Below are 24,931 nucleotides of genomic sequence, written 5' to 3'. Positions count from 1 at the left end.
TTCTGAGTTTTATTAGAGCAACGCTTCTGGAAACAGACATCAGCTATTGTGACCTGTTGCAGGAATGCTCCCTGCATAACTAACCTACTACAGCAGAGGAATATTAAGCACTGTGTAGGCCACTGATTTGCTTATATATGCAAAACCTCCACTGCAAATTTAAGCAATGTTTATATCTATCATGCAAGCTGTGATGCAGTTTGTTTTTTCTTCACTACTGTAATTATGTTCTACCTTTTTGTGCTCCCCCCTGCCCCTTTCTGTGTTAACTGTTCTGCAGAATGTCAAGCCACAGGCAGCTTTCTTCTACAAATCAATCCAATTAGGGAAGATTGTGGACAGATTAAGATTCAGGGCTCCACAGAGATGCCTGGATGGAGATCCTTTAGGCTAGCTAGTTCTCATTCAAAACCACACAAACTAGAACAGAGGATAGCAGCACATTTAACCTGCGGACTGCTGGGTGGAGACCACTGAATAATTAGAGGTCTCTCCTTTGTTATCACCCTTGGAAAAGGAAGGGCCGGATAAGCCAGGATATGACCCATTACCGACAAGGACAGATATGTAGGTCAGTGTGTCATATGGAAAGGCGTAGGGCAGAACGTGAGCAGCAGCCTGCACACAGTGTCCCAGACCAATGGAGAAACTGAGAACACCTTCAAAAAGAACTCTGGTCACAGACCAGGGGACAGCAAGAAGCCCCCACTCCAAAGAAAAGCTCTGTGTCTAGCTTTCTTCGCCCTCTAAATGGATAGGTGGCCATCCTGGCCTCTGTCAGAAGATAGCTGATGAAAAAACCTTTGATGAAGGGTTCCTAGGATTTCATAGGGCCTAAAATAGGGAGAGGAAACAGGTGCAAAGGAGTGTGCAGGCAGCTGCATGTACAGCAAGTGACGAGTTCTGCTTGATCCCACTCTTCCTGGTGTTATTTCATCCAGAAAATGGAGTTTAAAAAAAGGAGAAGGTAAAACCAATTTCTCTCCCAAGGCATAGAACACAATTGAGGCAGACAGCAGGGTGGATGCAAGGGTTTCAGACATTCGTTTCTGGGAATGGGTTAGGAGAGATCTGAATCCAGCTTCAGTGCAGTGAGTCATCAGCTAGTCTGCAGCTCCGGTTGAATAGCTGCTACAGCTCTTGGAAATAAAAGTTGCCAGGATATAAATGCCAATGAAGCGGGCATGGTAGACTTAGCAATGATTGCATGAGATCATCCTGGAGGATCAGCTAGCCGGCAGGAGCCAGTAGGGTCTGAATAGCTGACAGTCGCTTCTCCACTGCTGAGAACAAGTGATGACTGTTTAGATCCACGTGGCTCCAGAAGGCACCATGGCTGTCACCTGCCAGGCAGTCCCTCGATTATATGGTGCCACAGAGCAATCATATATGACAGCGAAGTGGGTATTTCAGGACACAGTGTTTTAAATGACAGTTTATACTGTAACTGCTCACTATAGTGGAGTCATCAAGTATTTTTTAGGTCACTTAGACCACAGAAAAGCAGAACAAAAATACCACCTGAGTTCCACAAACTATGGCCTGGGTACCACACGGTGCCATGAACCCCATGGAAGCGGCAAAGGCTCAGTGCAGCAGTAAGAGCTGCTTTGGGCACTAGCAACCTGCATTTTGGCAGCCTTTGGTCTAAACAGCTTTGAATATTGGGGAAGAACCACAACACTGCAAAAATCTGAGTTTCTTCAGGTCTTCTGCCACCATCATTGATGTTGTTATATCCAGTACTTCCACCGCTACCAGCCCCAAGCAAAATGGTACCAGTTTATCAGGAATATTTGCCACCAATAGGACTAAATAGAGGATAAAACCTCTCTTGTGTGAATAATGAGTTTGAAATGTGTCTTCTTTTTACACTGGAATAAAATCTGAATGTTGCAAAAATGCAAAAAATAATTATTTAGGTTTGATCATAATGCATAACAATTTTTTTTAATCTGTCTGTGGAGTTTTTGTGTTATGAAAATAAACATTTCATGTGGAAAAAGGAAACACCTTATTCCAAAAAGTCCCCAGAAGTGAAAACAGGACACTTCACCACCATCCAAAATTTGCAAAACATCAGTTTCTGTGGAACTGTTTTTTTCACTGGCTTGCAGTGGCTGTGATGGGTTATTGGTTTTCAGTCCAATTTTAATCAATACAGCAATATCCCATAACGGTGTGTTGAAAAATTCTATCACATTATAGTGGCAAAAAAGGAATTGATAATGACAAAAGGATGTAGTCACAGGATGTAGTTTATTTCACCCCAGGAGAGGGGCAGAAGGCTGGTGGGCACCAGTTGAGACTGTGCTAGAAGAACTGCAGGAAGAACTATACCATCAATCTCTTCTAGTGAGCAGTGGACTATAGCAAAGTACTACATTAGGGGCAGAGTGGTCATTTTGGCTGTGCAAGCAGCAGGGTGAGAATCCGGGAAAGCAAAACTAGGGTTCCAGTATTAGCAAGTCAAATTGAGAACTGATGTCAGGGATGCTGCGGTGACTGGATCATGAATTTCACAATACTTGGTGCTGTTTTCTACAGCCCTTGTTACTGCAACTCTGTAATTATATGAAAATTGCTGTATTAAAAGTAAAAAAATGTTTCCAACCTTGAAAGCTTAAAAAGCATTAACCAAACACTCCAACTAAAAAAAGTAATTAAAAAAAAAAGCACATAAACCTAATTATTAAAATACTCTGTACTCTCAGGGTTTTCCAGCAGACAGCTCGTGATGTGTGCTGGTCTGAGTCGAGCTGATAGCTGCCGTCTGCTCAAGTGGAGAGAATTTCGTTTTCTTGAGCAAGAAGCGGCTAAGAGGGAATTTCTGTTTTTAAAAGATAAGACAGTAAAATATGGTGGCTGTGGGGTTTGTAGGAAGGAATAGCTGTAGTTTTCATGTGTTTTTTTGTGTCTGAGAGATGGAGTTAGGAGAAAGGCTAAAAGTGGATACTGGCCAAATCTTAAATGTCAATCTTTGCATTTGCTCCTTATCTCTTTGTCTGTTTTTTTCTTATGTATCACTATAGAAGTTTTCACATACCTGAGAAATGCATTGCTAACTGGGATATAGACACACATATACGGGTGTGCGTGTGTGTGTATATATATACACACACACCTATATATGAGTGTGAGCATATATATATACACACATATACATATAGGTGAGTTTTAAATGCCTGAAAGCATTTAGTAGCCTCAGGCCTTGTAAGAAGCAACAGCCACAACATGCAAGAGTTACAAATGAAGAATGTAGCTGCCACAAATCCATCTCTAATCCTCCTTTAATTAACTGGGCGAATGGGGCCTTACCGCTGAGACAGCTCCATGCTGCAGCGTGCTCCAGCAGGCATAAGGGAAGCAGCAGCACCTGATGACGCAGGACTGTACAGTACAGAGGGTGAAGTGAAGATTACAATTAGGAAACCACTTTATTGTGAAGCAGGCAGACTAATGAAAGCAGCTGATGAGATCAAATGACTGCATCTACATTACCAATAGCCTGCTAGCATCACTAGCATCTGTCATCTTCCCTGTTCCCCCCATCCCCACCACTCCAGCACATCTCTGGATGTTTAGAGCAATGTAATCTCCCTGTACCATAAAGACCAAAATGCTTAGTTAAATCACTTCACTGAGATCTGCCCCAACTCCTGCGTTATGATGGACCATTATGCCAGGGGGGAGAATGTCACCTCTGGGCACGGCTATGGCAAACAGCTGAGAAAGGGCGGCTGCATCCTACTCTTGCTTCACACGTGCTTCCTTATGTGTGGAGGACGTAAAGGAAATACAGAAAACACAACTAAGCAGTAGTAGATATGGAGGAGTAGGGTAGGCTAAATCCAAGCAGAACGTTAGATAACCACAAATACAAGGCACTTACACAGAACTCTTCTTCATGTATGACAAAATACTCCTACGCACTTAGCAAATTCATCACTCCAGGCTCTTGTGTGAAGGGGTCAAGGTTCAATTATCTGTTGTCCAGCCAGGAAGACTGGGGTAAAGGATGAGAACAAGGTGCTTGTTCAAGGCCTGACAGACGAACAGAAAATAAGTCTGCTACTTTTCAGTGCTTAATTCTGAAAAATTTAGCTTACAGACCTCAAAAAGATTCCTGATGACCAGATTCATGTCTGGTACCCTGTATTCCCTATATTATTTTTTCCCCAGAGTACTTTGCTCAGTTTGGCTTGGAGAAGCAAATAACTTCTCTGTATGCTGACTGGAGTAGCCCCCTGCTTTTCGGTTTAGCTGTTAATACAGGTGGAAATACATACAGGAAAAAGTTTGCCCTTTTGCTGCCCTTGATGCACCTAGTCTGAGCCTATAGGATTTCGGATCTCCAGGGCTCCCTGTCTAGCAGCTTGTAAAAGCATTCCAAATTTACTACTCTTTTAACCAGCAAAGAAAATAAATCTTCCTTGCCATAAATGCTAATGTTGGTGCACTGAGAAATTCAAAGGGAGGTTGCAGAGAGAAACATTCCCCATGCAATGATTAAAGTGCCAGTTCATGAAAGCTGACGTCAGTGTGTGCTTTCAGGGTGGCGGAGCACTTTGCATTTATCCTCTCCTTGTTTGTGCTCCATCTGGATGGGCTCCAGTGGAAAAAAAAGGGAAAAGGGAGAAGCTAATGCCTTTCTAATACATTTCTGAATTCCTTTGGTTTCACACAGGGAGCAGGCAGCCCTTAAGCACCCAACTTTTGCTTCCCCAGTTCAATGAGATAAAAGAAACCGAAGGCAGCTGGTGCTCATGGCCAAACTAAGTTATAATTAGATTGTCATAGCAAACAGTGAGCTGGGGCAGCTCCAAGGAGAACCGAAGGAGAGTGCACTGGTGAATAATAACATCATTTCAGGATTTGATAATTTGCAGAGGCAACCCTGTTTCCCATCAAGTATATTCATTCCAGCTCACAACTGCTTTCATAAAAAGTCATGATGGTTCAAAACCCAAAAAAGCTGCATAAGTAAGCTACAGATTTTGGCTAAAAATGGCCTGATGGGAAGATGCCCGAGAGCAGTTCCCTAACTTCATGGTATTTTTCACAGGATAAGCAGCACTGGTACTAGGCTTCCTACTGAAGCAGATCTCCTTTCGCCAGGATAGAGCAGCACAGGGAATATTGCATACTCCTCCTTTCCATAACTCCTCGTCCCCTTCCAGCGGCAGCACCAGCAGTTTTATCAAGCAGAGCAGTCTGTTGAACGTGTGAGCTGTGATATTCCGTGATATTCCAGGTGGAGATGCTGGCTGCTGGGTGGCAGTTTGATGTGGAAAAATACCTTATTTTTTTTTTTCCTCGATTTTCTTTTTTAAATTCTGGGCGGTTGTTGGAGTCAGTGGAGAAGCCTTCCCAAATCAATACGGTTACACAGTTGCTGCAACTGCTACGATAATTACATTGCAGGGTTTCTTACCGAAGATGGCTACTGACAATTTGGTTTTAGAGCTACACACGGGGACTGTTGAACAGTGTGGGTGATGACTGCACAGTAATGGCTTTGGTCTGTGGTCTTTCTCATAGCTGGCATGTATACTTGGTACGAACACCTCAAGTTTATCAATACAGGAGTTAGCTCTGCAATGAAGCTACCTCTCAAGCACTAAAACAACAACTCTGAATTTACTGGAACTAGTCAGAAGAAACAGCTTTTCTTTCTCCCTGGACATGTTGATGGTTTAGAGTTAATTCTCTTCTCAAAAATCAGGATGGCAATATAAAAAAAGCAAAAGATTCCAAATCAGTAATATTTTCAACTATATGCTTTCAGCTGGAAAATAAGTCAAAAAAGCAGAGATCTTGCTCTTCTGAATATTCTGAAACTAAACAGTCTTTGAAATAGCTAAATAGCCTGTGAAATAACATTCTGAAATGAAAAATTTCATTTTAGGTCCACTTTTCCCCATTTTTTCTCTTCCATCAAGTGAAAAATGAAAGACAAACAGACCAATAATGCAAGAAAAAAAAATTTCAGCAATGTAATTTCTTCTCAGTAAGGTTTTTTTGTGTGTGTGTTCTAAAGGTTGTACCTTCTCCATGAAAACAGATCTGAGATCATATCCTCAAAAATTGCCACCCTTCCTACTCAAAGCCACATGAAAGGATGCCTTCAGAGCTAGATGAGGAAAGGGTGCAACCTGCAGCCTTCCATCTTGCAGACTGGAGGTGGAACCTGGCGAGCTAGTTTCTGGGTGTGGGTAATGCAAGTGGTAGCATGATGGGACAGCAGTGCATTTCTCTCTCCTCTCCATTCCCGACCCTGCAATAATCACAGCCTGGGCCTCTGGCAAAGCGCTGCTGAATGCTCAGCACCCCTGTATGGATACCAAGCATCAGGACAGAGCTGATCCTCAGTGACCTACTCACCACAGAACTTGCTGCTCCTCACCGCTTCCTCCCTGCTTGCATAGACTATCAATACTTTGCTGTATTTGCATTCAAGATAAGGGGAAAAGCAGGCGTAAAGTTGGCACAGCTACCAGTCTAGCTATGGTGGCGCTTCAGTGATAAGTTGTGTAGTGGTTACACAACTGGGCTGTGTCTGTGGTGCCAGGACTTCTGGATTTAATCTCCTACTCAGTCACTGACTCATCACGTAGCCCGAGACACATCACTTCACCTCTCTGCACATAAATTTCATCATCTTTCATTCGGAGGCAGTAAGACTATCTCACAGGAATGTTAGGACACACAAATTACCTTCCTAAATATTTGTAAAATGCTTTAGACAATACTTCAACAAAGACATTGAATATTTTGTTGTTGAATAAGTAAGAGCCAGGGGAATGCCCTAAATGCCAGGCTGGCTTATTTACTTACCTTGCACCAGAGATTTCTGTCAGCTTTACCAAAAGGATGTCTCAGGTAAGGCAAAGGGTGAAGAGGTTGTTTGACTAGTGTAGCAGGAGCAGCAGCAGGAGAAGGTCAGTTCACGTCACAAAACAATTACACAATAAATATACATTAGGCCTAAGGCTGAGAGGTGTTTACATCACTTTCAGCCCAGGTACACAAAAAGCTTATGTTGATGATACTTAAGAGTGATGGAATACAAATGTCTAGTCCTATTAAGTATGGCCCACAAAGTCCTATATAATTTCTTCAAAATACGTGGTCAACTCTGGGTTTGGACTTAAAAAGCATTTAGATACCTGAAGTTCTGCTTTTGCACCTTCCCAGAGATGTTCTTGCCTACACTGAGCATCTCACTGTCTGTCCTCCACCTGAGGCTGTCTGGGATTCACAGCCTAGGTGTGTCAGCACCTCAGATACCCATAGGGTCTGGGAGGAAAGCTCAGGGATATTGTACAAATAATACACTGTCACTCAGTTATGCTCTGAGATGTTAAGGAGCTGCTGCCCTGCAGGCCGTGTTTGCAGACAGGTGAGTTTTCAGAGGGTACCAACATCTGCACTGAGGTAATACAAGAGAGTTGCTGAGAGTGCTAAGCAGAGAACAAGTCTCTTAGAAACTTCCCAAAGATGCATCCTTGATTTCTGTTGTCTAATCTATCCCAGCTTATGCCTAACTCCTGCGTTTTACTCTGATCTGAAAGCTGATTCAGAGGATTCCTGCGGACAACGTGGTAAGTGCACATAAATCCCTGGCAGGTGGAGAGCTGTGGAACTGGCTGTTTCCAGTGACTTTAACAGGAGATACTGACTGCAAAACTGAGTTGTTGCAACAGCACCTAAAGTAACTTCTGCCTCACTCACCCACTGCTTACACGTATTAAGCCATTACAAATATTCTTCTGAAATTCCCAAGGCCCAGCTCCCTGCTGTTGTTAAATTGAACCACTGTGAGCAGCCCTGGTTGCTGCTTTACTTTGGGGATTATCTCCTACCACAACCTAAGCCCATTGGCCCCTCAGGTGGTGCTTCCAGTCACCTAAGCAACACAAATGGTGCCTAAAGGGTTTTCCTTCATGGTTAGTTTTAACACTAAAACAAACTTTTAGAAATTCTTGATTGGATATGATACAGACACTTTAAAGGCATCGTGTCACTTTCCTTCTTCACAGCCATAATTATTTTATGCCAATGAGAAAGCACATTTAGATGTTTGGAAACAGCCTGTTTCTCCAGCTGAAATAACTCACCCCAGGGTCAGCTCATGGATTAATGGCAGAAATTCATGACTGACTCTCACTGAACCACGTCCCTGCAGCACCACTAGTCCAAATGGATTATTAAATCCTCCTTGTGAGGAAGCAGAAAGCCTGGAAACTACAAGCACTCTGACACCAAAACACATTCGTGGATTCCATGCTCCATCTGACAGAGGACGTGAGCTTATGTTCAAACCTGACTTCTACAAGTTCTGCTGAAGGCCTGCAATCAGGGAAACCCCCTGCAGTTCAGCGAATGAAATCTTGTCAGTAAAATCCACATAACAATCTGGTAATGACTGCATTATGAGTGACAGTTACACAGGTCACAGAAATGGAAAGACATTCTTCCAGCCTCTAGCCAGTAAGCAGTTCCAACTACCTCTTTAATAAGCTCTCCTATGTTTCATTGGATTCATTTTCTAAAATTGCCCAAGCCTTGGGCTTTCTGTCCTTTCCCTTGGGCAACTGTTCTTTCTGGTAGTCAAAAATCAGAACAATTTTTATGTTGTGCTAGGACATTCATCAAAAGCAGCTAAAATTAACAACCTACCCCTGCCACCCCAAGTCAGGTGTTGATAGCGTTGGGTTTCAAAATGCATAAGAGAAATCTACTGAACTCAGAAAGGAATTCAATAGGAGAAAGATAGTGTAGCATCTGGTGTCCACAAAAACAAAGGGGTGGCAAGGACAGTTGCTGACAGTTAAATGGAAGATACTCAGCACGTGCTAAAATGTGTCAGCCACTTTCCCCTCTTCCACCACACCATTTTCTGGATACAGGCCCCTGGTGCTAGAAGTACTTCTTAGGTCTGAGGATAAGCAAACTGTGTACTTAGGACAGAAATAGTTTCAACAAATAGTTCCCAGGAACATCTTTCCCTGTCATGCTCGGAGAGCTGTGATACCCATAAATTTTCATTTAAGTAATTTGCACAGTACTTTATGCATAGACTTTTGTCTTGCTTTTCCCCAAATCCCAGATACTTTCCTTCTAAAAAAAAGGTAAAAAAGAGCAAGCATTGCAAACATGTGGTCCTTCAATAGCAAATTCTTTAATTACCTCAGGGAACACAAATCACACAAACGCGGAGTTGTTAAAAACCAAAGCTTTTCCATACATCTCTCTGAGGGGTGTGGGTCATTTCACCTCAATGTTTTAGGTAATTAGCCCTCAAAATAACAAAGTTCTTGCCCAAATGTCCCAATCTATGACATACTTACTAGCTGACATAATTTGTCATCAGTACATCTGTTTCTCACCATCTAGAAAATAGTGGGAGGAAACATTTAGCAGTCTCCAAAGCCACACAAAATTTGCCTGTGCAGATGTCTTTCTGAATTTTCCCTCTCTTCCCTAAGTTCACTGAGCACCTAAGTGGGGCTTTGGAGCAAAATGACCCTAGATTAAACTCTTTTGTGTCGTTTGGCCTTACAAAGCAAAATACAGTCACTGTACCATGACAAGAGCAACAGCAGCAACAAAGAAGGCCAGAACTTGAACTCAACTGCTGCTGAAGTTGTAGAAAAATAACTTGCCAACACTTATTAGGCTCTATCACTTCCCTATTTGAAGAAAAGACTACTTCCAAAGACCAGGCAACAGCATCAACACTCACTCCCAACACCCTTTCACAGCAACCTGAGCTGGGCAGCAAGGCCAGTACCCACAAAGGTCATTCAGTGACTGCTCACACGGGCTGAGTTGTAGCTCTATGCCAGAGAAAGAATTCATAAAGCCTGTTTTCTTAGGACATTAGGAAATCACTTTAGACAGAAGATGTGTTTGTCAGTGGTGGGTGAGACCACCATTGGCCACAGCAAAGTTATGAGATAAGATGGCATCTATTTCATGCATTGTTCTATACAGACTTGAAGTTCCCCCTAAGCCTCTCTTCTTTTGTGCATCAGAAAGCAATCTGGTCCACTGAGGGAAAATGCCATAAGGGCATTTGAAACAAAGAGCATATTATTAAAAAAAGAGGGGGGAATGGACAACTTACAGACAGGATGCATGGATTTCTTTCTCATTTAATGTAACATTGAATGCAGTCAGACTAAGATCCAGAGCTAATAATTTGTCATTCACTCCAGCTTAATGTTACCTCCGCTTAATGAGCACAGAGGGAATGCTCAGCAGTAATATCTTCAAGGAACTAATTTTGCTTGTGGAGCAGCTGCAAACTGCATGATTCTTGATGTTTTTTAAATGTCAGTGCAGTTCATCACATACTTCAGTCTACACAAGGAAGACGCCAGAAGATATTTCCACAGACTAAATAAGCCCGTCAGTTCCTGCTCAAGGTCTTATGTGCTCCTACTTTAGTAGCAGAGTACAGCTACAGCACAGCTACAGAAACTAGGGAAAAAGTCTTCTGTTGCAGAAAGAGCGCAGAGCCAATATAATTTAAGCTCAATTGCTTCTCAGTTCCCAAAAGCCTCAGTAATGGTGACATTCCTTACAGAGCTGAACGCTGCAGGGAACTGGAGATCTGCTGTCCGAAGTGGAGTCACCCTGGCTCCTGCACAAGAATTATTTACACTCCAGCTTCCTTCAGGATGCCAGAGGAGCCAAGAGCCATCTTTCTCTTTACTTCCCAACTGGCTGTAGCTATTGTATTTTGACTCTCAGAAGCTCAGAACAAAATTTAGCTTTCTAATTGAAGAAAGGGGATGTGTAGTTACTCTGGCAGGGGGGGACCAGCGTGAAACCTAAGATGTGCTTGTACCCATTTCTAGGCAGGGCAAACTCAATGCGAGAACAGTGCAGTATTTTGCAGCTCCAACTCGTGCTCTAGGACCCCCACCTCACTTCCTGCATGCACATATCATTTAGAAAGGTAAATCAGCATGAACTACTGTTTTAGATTTCCTTTGAAATACCTAGCACTGATGAAAGATTCTGCAAAGAATTGCATCTTTTTAGTCCTTCCCGAAGCCAAAAGCTGCATGAGTAGTGCCTATGCAAGCTGCCAGGAGGAAAGATTCATGGAAACAACATTTGAGCATGAAAGGAGATTGTAGCCTTGATAATTCACTGGGATATTTGTTCAGGTCCCTCACTTGTGAGGTTTATATTTTACACTGTGTCTGAGGTAAAGATACCATGGAATGGTCTGGAACACCATAAATCTTGTCTCTTGCATTACAGGTTTGAGGCTGTGTTTGCTTCTATTTACTGAGCTAAATAAGTGCCGGCAGTTGGGATATCAGGTAGATGATTAACGACCTGCGGTGAAGACAGGGACAGGAAGAGCAGCTGAGATGGGCTGAGCTGATGCTTGCAATGCACTGAAGCAAGATGCAGGTGGTTTTGTTTGTATTCCAAATATATCCCCATTTGGGGCTGCATGTGGACCTTCCCGTCACACTCAGACACACATCTAAGATTTAGGCAAATAAAAGTCCTACCAGTACTAGCCCAGCCTTTGAGTGCAGATCAAGGGAGGGTGACTGGAGGTACAGCCCCTGAAACCTGACTATACAATTTGTATTTTACCCATCTCTTTTTATCTTAGCAAGGACAATGACAGGAGAGAAACAAAAAAGAGCAGTCTGAATGGCTTGTGTATGCATAATGAGTAGATTTAGGAATCACGGAACACTTTCTTCCCTGCAACATTTTAATTTTCTGCTCACTTGCATTTCTGGAGCGGAAATGGGATACTCATGATACTAAAAAAAAAAATCATGACCATATAAACAACACTTTGGCTTCAATGAAAGCTAAGTTTAAAGTATTTGACATTGGAAATAATAAAATCATTAGAAAACAAGATCACAGGGAACTCATGAAGTATCTTGTGGATTAATAGATTGTATGAATTGACTCAAATATAAAACAAGTAATGTCTAGATTCTAGGAAGGATCTCCTCTGAACTCCTGATCAGAATTTTGTAAAACACTTTACAAATTCTTCCTTGGAGAACAGCCATGGACACCCCAGTTTGGGAGAGCTGAAAGCACCACAAATCCTATAAGAAGGGTTAAACCAGGTTAGGTCAATATTTAGATACTCCATTTTTGTTTAGACCCCCTACTCCATCCTAGTGAGGAAATTCCTTCTTCGCAGGAAGACTCATTCTGGAACCGGCTGCTATACAGCGGTGGGCAGGAAGACAGGATGGTCCCTGGGCTGTTCAGCCCTACAGGAGAAGTGATATGTATGACTCAGTTCCATGTCCGCTCACAGACAGACAGAACCTGAAGTCCAAGGCAGTGGTGAGGGTGCAGTTATTCTAGCTTCATTGCCCAGCACCACATCAGGAATGACACACGGATGTTCAGAATTGCTCAGAAGTTGCTTTGAAAATGTTTCAATGGCATTGTACTTGCCCATGTAGAACAACCTTAGCACCTCAACTCAATGGTCTTGCTGGAATCCAACTTGAAATTGCAGCTTTTCTTTTTTATCTCACTTACCTTGCTGTTGGGGAATACCAGGTTGCAAACATGGACTTATATCTAACATTTCAAATGTAGAGTTTTATAAGAAAAAGGGGCAGATGTACAATTAAGGTGCCAAGACGAACAAACAATTTTGTTACTTCACGTAAACAATTGACATTCTCAGTGATATTCATGAAGCAGAGAATTACATCCCAGAAGGAAAAGCTTTAACACTTCTAACTTCACCCTCCACTTGACTGATTTGCAGAAGCTAACTCTGATCACAATTATTGGGCCCCTAAATCCCTGCCTAACCAAGAAGCTTCGTTCACGTTCAATGGGTCTTTTTTATTCTGCTGTTCTCCATGTCACACCAGAGAGCAGCCTCAGCAAAGAAAGATGTTTGTTCCTCTTGTTTTACAAAGATACCATTTTAATGCTGTTTTCTGTGTCAGCCTTACGTTGGTGTCTCGTGACTCTTCCACCTGACACAACCCAGATGAGTAAAGAACCTGCTAGAACTCCAGCTACCGCAGCCACGATAACAGCCCAGTAGGGGACTGAAGGTTCGGTTTTCTTCAAGATGAGATCTGAATTTCCAAATCCACTATTCCTCAGTGTGGAAAGAAAGGGTTTCTCCTATAAAGGGAGAGCAAAGGTTTTACCAACCACAGACCACTCAACAGGCAGCATTCAGAAAACATGCCACCGCTCCTTCCCAGAGAGGAACTGTTGATCTTTATACAGACTATCAGCTGTTTCTGCTTTCTGTCTTAGCCCAAACTCTTTCCTGACCTAGTGCCTGAAAGTTACCAGAATGAAAAAATAACCATGTCAGAATCAAGAGTGATGGTGTCATTTCCAAATTCATTTGCTGCAGACAGCCAAATGGAGATATGTAGACTCATTAAATCTGGCTTAAATGAGAGGCTTTCTTTTGCAGTGAGGATAATTTTTTCACATTAAATCTTAAGTAGATTTTCCTGTGTGTAACAAAGCAGTAGCATATTTCAGCTATTTAAAGCCCTCACAAAGATACTCTTTTAAAATAACTTTAGCAATAGTAAGAAAGGAGAACAATAAATGTAGTTAATGGAGAGTGTGGACACCTTGACCTTTACTTACTGGGTTTGGACACTTCAATTTTGATCTGTCCCACGTAAAGTTGTTGTAAGTCTGCTTTTCACCAACTGGCTCGAGCTGAAGAAGAGAAAAGCGGTAGTAAACACAATGATGTCTTTCCTCCTCATATTCTCATGACTTGGGTGGTTACAATTTTTTATCCAATATTTTGGTGCTCGCAAAATGAAGAAGAGCAGTAGAAGGTGCATCACAGGAAGGTTTCCAAATATTTTAACACTCGTAAAGTGAAGACACTGAGAATCTGGGGTACTGTTTGCAGAAAAATTCTCTCAGGAAGCAAGGAACAGGAGAAGTCTTTTCTCCTTTTGCACTGGGTGGAGGAGAAAATAATTCTGGATACTACATACTTTAAATGTTCTGCTAAAAAGAAAGTCATTCACTATACTCCCAGTTCTCCCACGTACACATCTCAACTAACAGTGTAAACCACAAAGGAAAAAAACACATGACAGATGTTAGTCATGTTACTTAGCATGTCACTGAAATAAAGATGCTTAGGTAACATGGTGATGGAAGTGACTTCAGAAATGATATAAGCAGACTTCACTGTTACAGAGACAGTATGAGACAGTATTAACTTTTGCAGTCTTCACTCAGACAAGAAACCCCCTGGGAGTTTTAGCTGAGGCTAGGATCACAAGATTGCAAGAAGTGAGTTAAAGAGAGCCTTTCATATTGTCAGTTGTCAGTTAAATTGCAGCATCTGACCATAGGCTCACCCCAAGTCCACTTCAAACTCAAAACAAAATATGTCCAGGCTAATGGCATAGAATTTGCATTGGCTAGGAGTGCACATACCATTGGTTACCATAGTTAAGTTAACGAGTTGAGACTTGCTCAGTCATGTTAACTGAAGTGTTTACAACTGTGTATGGACATGCCTGAAGTGATGACTTCAGGACTGGCCCATAGACAACTGCAGAGCTGTCATCCAGTGCTTCTGGGAATAGAGTGCAGAGGAGCGTTGTTGATTCTGCTATTGTCTGTATGGGCATTTACTGTCCTCAAGGGATTACAGCGTCAGCTATATGCTGGAGAGAAACAGTACCACAACAAGCCCAACACAACACGGAGAAAATGGATTCTGTTCATAAGATTCCCACATGGAAATACTGACAATACTTTCTCTTGCTAATTCAGTGGAAAAAAAAAAACAAAACCAAAAAAGTAGAAAGGAAGAAGACACTAAAAAATTGAAAACAGAGAGATAAGATGCATGTGAATAGGGAAGGGAAGAAATTATGCAAGCAGAGAGAAGGTGAGAAGTAAAACAGAATGCCAAGCTTTGCTGATTGTCATAGGGTCCTGCTGGGCTCATCTAAGAGTTCTAATCACTTGGTCTGCCTGCAGCTGATGTTGTGAAGACTGAATTTGGTATTTTTGTCACATCTTAAAGGGAACAGCTCAAATTCTGATGTGATTATTTGTAAGATGTGTGGCTCATATCCTGTAGCATTCTATCTGCACTATGACTGGTTATTTGTAGATAACTGTATCACTCCCTCTGCCAGGGCACTTGATAAGGAGTCTGGCACAGAGCCCAGACAAAGGATGATAAGGTGCAAAATTCTGTAGCCAGACATGTTTGCTTCATCTCTATGCAATCTGCTCCTCAGGAGCTTTAGCCTCTGAGTCTTGAAGATTTCAATATCCCCACGTCCATCAGTGTACAGAGTAACTTCTAGAAGCAACACACAGCTCCTCTAGCGCAGGTGGCAAACATGGAGACAGAACACAAACTAAACACACTGCTCTTGAGCTCTTCTCCTGGGACAGGAGCCTGATGAGGTGGTTTGGAGCCTCTTAGGACTACAGAGTCCTCTGACTTCAGAGACCTGGAGCATGCTTTGCTTTGCATGAAGCAAAAAGGGCAAAGAGCATCATAGCTGGGGAGAGGCTCTTGAAGCCATGCCCATCCCCGCCTACCCAAGCAGTGGCCAGGCACAGCCTGGCCCTTTACGTGTACTGACAAGAATCCATGTCATTTGCCCATACGCCAACAGCCTGCTTAGCTTTTCCAGGAACAGGGAAACAATACAGCTTTACAGTAAGAATGCACAGCCTTGCCGTACATGGACTACAAGTAAAAAGCAGGGATGATTTAAATAGTAAACAGTAAAATCTTCAGTTGACATAGACTGATGGATCTCTACAGAATGGAGTAGTTGTGCTTCATATCAGTAAGAACCTGATCCCTACCACCCTAGTAGAAAGCTCTGTGTCAATATCTTTAACATGTGTAGGAAGTGAGTGACAGTCTGGACAGAATAAGACTCCAGTGGCATAGAAAAAGGACTGATGGTGATTCAGGAATGAGTAATGGCTGATAATAACACCATGTGGCAACAGAAACCCAAATTAAGGCTACCATATGTCCAGGTACTGTCTCTTTTTCTTCTTCAAACCTGCATCCATGCTTAATTTGAATATTTTCTGCATTTGCCTGGGGTTTCTGGGCCACCATCGGCAGCGTTCAAGCTACTGCACGATGAAACCTACCAGACTGCTGTCATCTGGAGTTCCAGACAGGGAAGCCTGACAGAAAACAGGCACATTGGCTGTGCATATACAAATCAATTACTACAGAGCACTGCATGTCTACCGCTTTCTATGACGCTGAACCTACAGCTAATGTGCTATAGGGGGAAACGGCACAGATTTGTGCCCTGCATTTCCCAGTCCTTGTACTCAAGTTCATTTTGGAGTATCTTGAAAGTTTCTTTTCTTACTCAAACTTTTACTTGAACTGAAAAGAAATTCCTCTCCCTTTATTCCTTTATCCTATCTACCAGGATACAGGATCTCTCCTAGCACAATGTATTTGGGTACAGGTGTTTATGAGACAAGAGGAGAAAACATCACTGTGTCATGAGAACTACAGTCTTCCTTCCAACATGGGAAACTTCATTGTTCTGAAAGCAACTGTGACCTTAGATTTATCATGTCCAGCACATGCCTCTTCCACCCTCTTCCACCACTGTTCAGAAGTTATCATTTCCTCCAAAATGACATGAGGAATGTGACTGCAAGCAAAGGCATCATAGATTTGATTTCAGCCCCCCATTAGTTTCAGTGTCTCTGCTGGAATCGCCTCAGATACTAACTAGAGTGGGTGGTACAACATGTCCACACTATTAATGGCATCAAGAATTCAATCACATGTGTGTTTTCCTAATAAATCTAACAGAATTCACTGAAGAAAAGCAAGCTTGTTCAATGGTCTTTTCAGGAAGCCTACAGGACCGAATGTTTAACTATACTGCTTTTTTTTGCTTTAATGCAAGTTATTTACCAAATCAGAAGGGAAATTTTATTTACAATAAGACTCTCAGAATTTCTCATTTTTGAATGAGCACAGGCTTGTACTGTTTTATACAACATGACTGCTTTGGATTATGTTCTTAAGCAATGCAGACAAGATTCAGAGTTGAGCCATCCCCATCATACCAATTTGATTTCTTGTTTACCGTTTTGTTTCAGACACTTTTCTCATGATCTTTTGTTGAGACTGCTACCAGAAACGCATAGGGATCTTGGTCATAACTTCTTACCATATTATTCCAGAGAGCCATGGCCATCTCAGCATAGCCTCTTGCACTGAAATGAAAGCAGTCTGCAGCAAAGAAACTCAGATCTGGCTTGCCATTCTGCAATAAAAGCAAAAAATGTATTTTTCAGCGTATTTCAACCTTTGAGATTTGACATACTGTATCTAATAGTGCACTGTACTTCACAATTTCAGTATATTCCTAAAGGCAACATGCTCGTGTTTTGACACTGCAAGTAAACTTAGGTACTCCTAGCCGTGGGCTAATTACTGCATTTTGAGACCTTCTGTGTAATGCAGCCTGCTCAACTTCACACAGCAATTTTCATAACACACCTAAATTTATCATTAAACTAATAGTCACAGCTTTTACATGGACACAACATGGGAAAGCTCATGGTTGAGACTGTGCAACTGTGACCTTAGAGTTATCAAGTCTAGCACGTACCTCTCAAACACTATTCAAAAGCTATGATTTCCATATTTATAAATGTTTTCCCCTCTTCTAGCGCTATTCAAATGCTATATTTCCCCCAAAATGACAGAAGGAAGTTACTGCAAGCAAAGGCATCATAGGTGTGATTTCAGTGCCTCCCCCACCCCACCCCCACCCCATTAGTTTCAATGACTCTACTGGAATTCGACCCACGCTCCACCTTATACCAAAATGATAGAAAACTGCTTTTTCTTGCTCATTAAAATTCTATAACTCAGACTTATAATCTTTCAGGTGCTGAAAGTTGTTCTGAGTTTCAGACCACATTAAAAATTGTCGGCTTAACCAGCTGTGGCAAAAGTTTGCCTTAGGGAGAATTTGCCTCCTCACTACCTCTATGGTGACCATTCTTTAGACTTGAAGGCTGCCAGAACCAAATGGGGATGATGTGACAAAAGGATCAGTATGATGTAAAACTGCATGGTTTTTACCAGGTTAATTCTAAATATTTATATCCCTAACTACATAGCATACATAATGCAAAGCCTAGAGAAAAGAAGGTGAATCAGTGTTTGACTTGAAAGGCTTCCTGTTTCCAGGCTGGGATGAGCCAGGCATGCGAGTGCTGCTTTCTATGCGAAGGAAGCCCTGATACATTCCATAACCTTGATCAGAAGAAAATTTTGGTGAATGCCAACCAAGACCCCAAAAGGGGAAGCAACCTGCAGTTTAGAGGAAGCCAGAGGGTTCTTGGGTTTAATGTCTGCACACTGCAAATGTTCCCTAAAGACATATTGATTCACAGGCAGCACAGCCTTTCCTGTCTTCGCGGCTATCGCTCTTACGGTAGGTTCCACCCTGTGCTGCTAGACTTTGCAAAGGGAAGAAAACACAGTCCTTGTGGTATGGATCTTACTGACTTAGGGAAATCAAGATACTGTCCCTTGGAAAAGAAAAAACAGGACTCACGCTATCCAGGGGCAACAAGGTGTTTCGAAAAAATGGCTGTATGACAACTGCAAAGTCCTCACGTTCCTCATACCGACCACTGTTGAGAAGCTGTAACATTTCAGCCTGTGTAGAGTTGCATGGTTGGAAGCAGAAAAGTTACTTAAAAGGTCCATCTAACATTTGCCAGCAATCAAAACCATGCATATTATACTGCTTTTAATATAGGAAGTCACAAATTATTACTATAAATCCAGCTGAACAGTTTAAAGCAGTCCAGAGAACAGCTAAGAAAATAATTCGACTCATCAAGAGATTCTTGTGAGCAAAACACACAGAAGTTAGGATAGTTTGAAATGTAAAGTTGCTTAATTAACAAAAAAAAAAAAAAAGTACTTCATACCTTATTTACAGAAATCAGTGCTGCAGAATTGTAACAAGATTAAACTTTACAGAGCATTAAAAAAAAGGCATAAGGCCATTTTAGAATTTTTAGAAGTGACAAATTAGTCCAGAAGCCCAGCTTGAAACTAGAGTGTACTTGATTTTTCAGAAAGGTGTTTTTGGAGTAAAATAAAACTTAAGAATGAAAAAAAAAAATCACTTTTACTTTTGAAAATGACGGCAATAAACATTCATACAGATAATAAAAACATCTCATTGTTACTTGCCAGCTTATGGGTATAAATTCTAATGCTCCTGGTCATATCTCAAAACATTCCTAACCCTGCTTCCTTAGTTAAGGAAAACAGCCCCTTAATAGTTTATACAAGTATTTTCCAAGATAGATTTTATTTGAGCATTGTCAGATTCATCAGACAATATTCACTGCAGAGCCAGGACAGAGGACTAGAGAACATAATGTAAAGTGATACAGTGGTTCCTGTATTTATAGGAATAATGATGGAAAAACCTTCTGCCTCAATAGCTATTTATAGACTTTGTTAAATTTGAGTGCATCTTATGCCCAAGGCTATGAAAAGTTACTCTCAGATACCAAGCTGACCCATGATAAACTATCTGCATGCCTGCTCTCAGCCTATAGCAATCAGGTTGGTTTACTTCATTTCCTCTGCTGAGTTACCACAAAACAGCTGATGCAAGGTAATTTGTTACCCTTGCAGTGATATGTTAATTCATGTGAACTATTTATTGGATTCTTAACGGATAGACCATGTCAACAAAAAAAGCCATCAGCAGTAACTCCTTTTTGGGCTGTCAAAACAGCAACTGGACACAGAACCCTTCTCAATCCGCCTTGAGCTCAGAACCAAAGTCATATCATAAAGCATCATGGAAAGACTTGCACTGCTGCTAACTTGTTAAGTGGGCAGGGGTTTAGTTAGACTTTAACCAAGCTCTTTTCCAGTCATTCCTCTCTGTCCTGCTGAGGATATGTATGAGAGGAAGGGAGGCAATATAGAAAGAGGTGAGACACAAGTGAAGATGACCAGATACGGAATCAAGGTATTACCTGAAAATCTCTGTTAACTCTCTTAATTTCTTGTAGTTCAGAAGAATTTTCTTCGGGGTTTAAGAAGCATGGGCAAGCATCCCTTCAATAAAAGAAATACTAGAATGAAAGCCAACCTGGAATAATTTACGCAATTCTTCAGCAACAACTGTCTGCTTGAAGAAGTTCAGGATAGGTGCTCAAAGCTCACATGGCAAAGGAGAGCCACCTTGTTGGCTTAGAAATGGACAGATAATTAAGAAAAAAGAAATCACTACTGAATCAGTTTTCAAAGTGAACACCTGCCACAGTTGGTAAGAGCTGCAGGATCTACAACCCCAGTCAAACACAAATGTTTAGCATGCCACACACTAGCAGGAAATCACACGTATTAGAAGGAAAAAAAAAACCCAACAGCCTACATATGGGCTTGCAGCAGAGTTTCAGGAATCTGGAGATTTAAAGGTAGAAAAGACAAATTGTTCATGTAGTCTGAGTCCTTATACCACTGTGTTTTGTTCTGTTACCCCCACGTCCAGAGGTAATAACTTGTGCGTCACTGAAATGCATCCTTTAAGAATGTGCTTGGAATGAATATGAAGACATCAAGCAAGACAGTCATTCTTTATTCTCCTTTCTAGTGTGTTCCAGTAGTTAATAGCTTCTATTATTAAAAATCTGTGCCTAACTTCATTTGAATTCATTAAGCATCAGCTTCCAACCACTGGTCTTTGTTATGCCTTTCTCTGCTAGACTAAAGAGCCTTTTTCACGTCTGTGCTGACTGCTGTAAAGGCACTACTGCTTTCTAAAATGAGTCCCTCAGTCTTTGAGCTAAGATTTTGGTTTCCTTCAGTAGGTGTGAAAAGCAGTACTGGTTATGCACTCTGCTGTAGGCAGCGCAGCCTGCACCACAGATAATGCAGTACTGAATACAAGGAGAGGTATTAGCGATGTCCGCCTGTGCTGCTGAGCAGGGAATGTCTGGGTGAAAAAGGCTTTGAAGTTCAGTAGTATGACAATTATACGGTGACTTGTGCTGTTACATGCTACCTTAGAGCTGAGAAGAAAAAAGTCATGACTCTGCTACCTACAGACTCAGGCCTGCTAGCTGAAGTAGCGGAAGAAGTAATACAAAGTTGATGGGAACTAGTGCATCAGGTGAAAGCTGCAATGAAAGTAGTTTGGAAAGCCTGGTGTGGATGTCATATTACAGAAGCAATTTAGATTGATCAAGGAAAAAAAAAAAAAAAAACACTTTAAAGGCAAAGACCTGTTTTGCTCACTTACTTTGCTGCTAATGTGCACTCCAAAGAGCTTGCTGCAATCTGACGTAGTCCAGAAATCTCTAGTATCTCCACGACATTGACAAAGACTCTTGGGAGCTGCAGGGATTATATTAACCAGACATACCAAATCACAGAACATGATACCACTACAAAGTGAGAAAGGACTACCATCCGTAGGTCAAGGAGTCAGTGCAAACTGCACTGACTGCAACAAATGGCATGTGCAGAGATGATGTATAAAGGGGGAGGGAAGGAGACATAGAGTGGATGTGAGCCAAAAAATTCCTGGCAGCTAGCACAAGCTAGCTGAAAAGCTGCTTCACTCCCTGGGGCATTTCCATTTTCTCTAGGGTAAATGAAACTCTGTACAGTTGGTTTAGTCATCAAAACTGGCAGTAGGGTTTTCCTATGTTTGGTCCGCAGCAAAAACACTGTGAAACACACAGTTTTGCTGAAACTGCAGCCCACTTTCTCGGAGTATTATCTAATAGAGTTGTTAAAATGCAGTGCTGAGAAACAGTCTGACTCCAGCTTTACTGTGACCTTGTATCACACACAGAATCACAGACAGTCTATCAGAGGCAAGAAAATCATCAGCGTACTTGCTAGGAACATAACTTGCTAGGGTATCTTAAAAGCTTACCTCCTCATAGAATATATCCAGAGTGTTCTGAAGGTGCTTTACATACTTTTGCACTGAATAGGTTTCCTGTGTAATTAAAATAAATAAAAATTGGATCAGCCTTCTTTCAGGAACCAAGAAGTTTAACTCCTTCACCCAGACAATGGAGTTCACAGATTCTCTAGTTGTAAGACAGTCCATGAGAAGATATACTGACTCAATACTCCTTTTTGCCTTTGTTGGCAGATATATTTTCACATCAAAATGTTTATTGCCACATGCACACAGGTTATATAGTGCTTGTGTTTCTATGTCACCAATAACGTGTCACCTTAATCTCTGCAGAAAATCCTGAGGGATATTGTTGTTGTTTCCCTCATGAATGACTACATAAATCTCATCTTTGGACTTCATGTTGTCTTTTATGGAACCCAGACCAGACTAGTTTGCCTTATGAATGGAGTAATACCTTTTTTTTTCCGAACTGACAATCTGGGGAAATTGATATGGAGGTAGTTGGGCACCACAAAACCCATAGGTAAAATGACTGTGTGACTGTAGTTCTGGAGGTGTAGCTATGGAGGCAAAGGCTCCAGGCAGCAGCCAAGCAAAACTGAGAGAACAGTCCACGGTTATTTCAATGAGATGGCATTCAGACACCCATTCTGTGCCATGGGAACCTTTTCGAGGGGGGCAGGAGGCAACCACTGATAGCTAGATAAAAGATACTTTTTTCACTATAAGCATGTTATTTCTTTTGGTGTCATTCTGAAGCAAGAATTTGGCATCCTTGGTAACTATTGTATGGAGATGCTTTCCACAATAAAGCTTCATTCCCATCCCCATAACAACATGCCACCTTGACTTCTTTGTCCAGTTAAGCTGGGATTTTCAGTTTGTCCTCGGAGCTTTGTTCAATATGGGGCAGGCTGCTGATTCTTAAATAATGCAGCACCCCAGATCTGCAGTGCCCCAATATTAAAAAGCTGTGCATTTGTTTCTGATTCAATATGGATGAAAGGAACAGGACTTCTAAGCATTTTTTAAATAAAGAGGAACTTTGGCTCACTGAGAGAAAGAGAAAGGTTAAATTTCCAGGGCTGGTCACTTGCCAAGTGCCTGAACAAGCATGTCTAATTCAGAGATACAAACCTTATCCAAGCAGTACTGGCATAGGTCATTGCCTCCGACGAAGACAGTGATCAGCTTCCAATCTTCCTTGAAGTTAATTTTCTAGTGGCACATAAAATAAACAGATTGCAGCATCCATTGCTTAGGCACGCAGAGGTAACATTCACAAATGGGGCTAAACGAGGTACATGGCAGAAGAAAGGAAGGAGGTATGCTGAGTTAAGTCCGTAAGTAGTAGCCGAGTATGGAAATGTGTCTGTGGCAGCAAGCATGACTAAATGAATGTTAGCTCAGAACAAGGATGGACAGGAGAGATTTGCCAGCCATGGCTGAACACTGCAGGCAGTGTGGGGACTAAGTGGTGTGGTAGTGGGTGCTGGAGTGACTCATGGAGCTGTGGAACAGGAGCTGCTGGGGATCACTGCCAGCTGGGCAAGTATTACCCCATGGCCAGGAGGGGCAGCGAGTGCCTCAGGAAACAGACAGCTGGACTAAAATAGAAGAGTTCAGGAGGCTGGTGACTTCACTGAGCTCATGTAAGGGCAGCTGCAGTATCCACGTCACTGAAAGCTAACAATAAGCGCTGCTGAGAGCTGGATCTCACCAAAACATTTTGTAATGTTCAGTACAAAGAAAGGAATCAAAGGCAACTATTTTTAGTGTGGTGCATTTACATAACAAACATCTGCAAAAGGATCCCACAAATAGAGGAAAGGCTTGGGAATCACCCACGGGTCTGAATTCTGCTCCTTAACAAGCACTTTCCTTGGAAAGATTTTCATGAAGAGTGAAAGTGTGGTAGGGGCTTTATTCTGCAGTTCTTTTTAAAGGTGCATAAAAAGCAGTGAATAAAACAAGGCAATACACCCATGTACTATTTTACAGAAAAGCCATGCCAACTCCCTTCAGTCTGCCAAATAATTGGTAAAGCAGAGTGACAGTGGGGTTAGCATGCAGCATCCATCAAAAGTGCTGGCATGGAGAGATACATGCTTTGACAAATCCTGCTTATTCAGTACCTTCCTCTGCCATTCAGCTTGAGCCAAAGAGCACCAGGCACTCCCATTCCCTTGCAGGATTCTCTCCCTGAACCAACAGCTCACACTCAGACAGTCATCTGCTCAAATTCAGCCAAAGCTTGGAGGAGAGCAGACTTGGTTTTCTCCCAGATATCCTCCCTGCCCCAACCCAACACCCCCCCCCCTCCCCCCAAGCTGAAGCAGCAGCCACTGAATTCAAAACAAGTTGCTCTTTTGGTGCCCTCTGTAGCCCTCAGTGGGGCTTCTACAGCAGACTGGTCCACAACTCTATATCCCTCTACTAATTCCTTAAGAGCTTGTGGTGTGACAGGGATTCACCTAGCCCTGAGGATTCTGGCCACGGGTTAACCAGTTGCCTGTTCAGAACCTGAGTTTCAGAGGGCTTGGTCTCTTGGAAAGACTTCAGTTGTCGCTCCTTCCCAGTATTGCCATTTTCCAGACCCAAAAGTAAATAGTCTGATTCATGTTGGTCACCAGGTGCCTGCTCCTGTGTTTTATACTCAGTATTTATGACCTCCACTTTGAATGTTCCTGTTCTAAGTGGTCCAGGGATCTCTCCAGAGCCTTCAGTTCTTTCCTCTTCCTCACTACCATTATTACAACTCCTGGCTGCACTGCACTATACATTAGCCTCTACCTTGTGTGTTTGCACCTTACCTGCATGGACTTGTACAAGTAAATCGTCATCTCCTAAAGGCTAATAGCTGGCACATTCATCCGGGAAAGCACGCTACTGACAAGGACACTGACTTGCTTTCCATCAGTAAAGCACTCTTCACTACCCAAGCATCCCAGCAATTAAAG

General features: G+C 42.1%; 1 protein-coding gene and 1 long non-coding RNA gene across 4 annotated transcripts in view; both read right to left on the bottom strand.

Annotated features, from left to right (window-relative positions):
* Positions 1-2,263: 2,263 nt before the first annotated feature.
* On the bottom strand, positions 2,264-6,517 carry LOC128851868 (uncharacterized). The gene is made up of 4 exons (XR_008449402.1): positions 6,385-6,517; positions 3,893-4,044; positions 3,319-3,390; positions 2,264-2,564 (listed from the first exon to the last, which is right to left on the bottom strand). It is a non-coding gene; the product is annotated as an uncharacterized LOC128851868 (long non-coding RNA).
* Positions 6,518-9,223: 2,706 nt separating this feature from the next.
* The window catches only part of PLB1 (phospholipase B1), a 93,575-nt gene continuing 77,867 nt past the window's right edge, over positions 9,224-24,931 (bottom strand). For all 3 annotated transcript variants that reach the window (XM_054063971.1, XM_054063972.1, XM_054063973.1), the window contains 8 exons: positions 23,109-23,189; positions 21,978-22,043; positions 21,336-21,430; positions 20,068-20,149; positions 18,615-18,719; positions 17,214-17,309; positions 13,645-13,719; positions 9,224-13,158 (listed from right to left, as the gene is read on the bottom strand). In XM_054063971.1, coding sequence (XP_053919946.1) covers positions 12,937-13,158; positions 13,645-13,719; positions 17,214-17,309; positions 18,615-18,719; positions 20,068-20,149; positions 21,336-21,430; positions 21,978-22,043; positions 23,109-23,189 — 822 coding nt within the window. In that variant the 3' untranslated portion in view covers positions 9,224-12,936. The remainder of the gene's footprint in view (positions 13,159-13,644; positions 13,720-17,213; positions 17,310-18,614; positions 18,720-20,067; positions 20,150-21,335; positions 21,431-21,977; positions 22,044-23,108; positions 23,190-24,931) is intronic.

This window comes from Cuculus canorus, chromosome 3 (assembly GCF_017976375.1).
Source record: "Cuculus canorus isolate bCucCan1 chromosome 3, bCucCan1.pri, whole genome shotgun sequence".
In the NCBI taxonomy this organism is placed as follows: domain Eukaryota; kingdom Metazoa; phylum Chordata; class Aves; order Cuculiformes; family Cuculidae; genus Cuculus; species Cuculus canorus.
The sequence above is the reverse complement of the archived record's forward strand: the minus strand, read 5'-3'. Positions and strand labels throughout refer to the sequence as shown.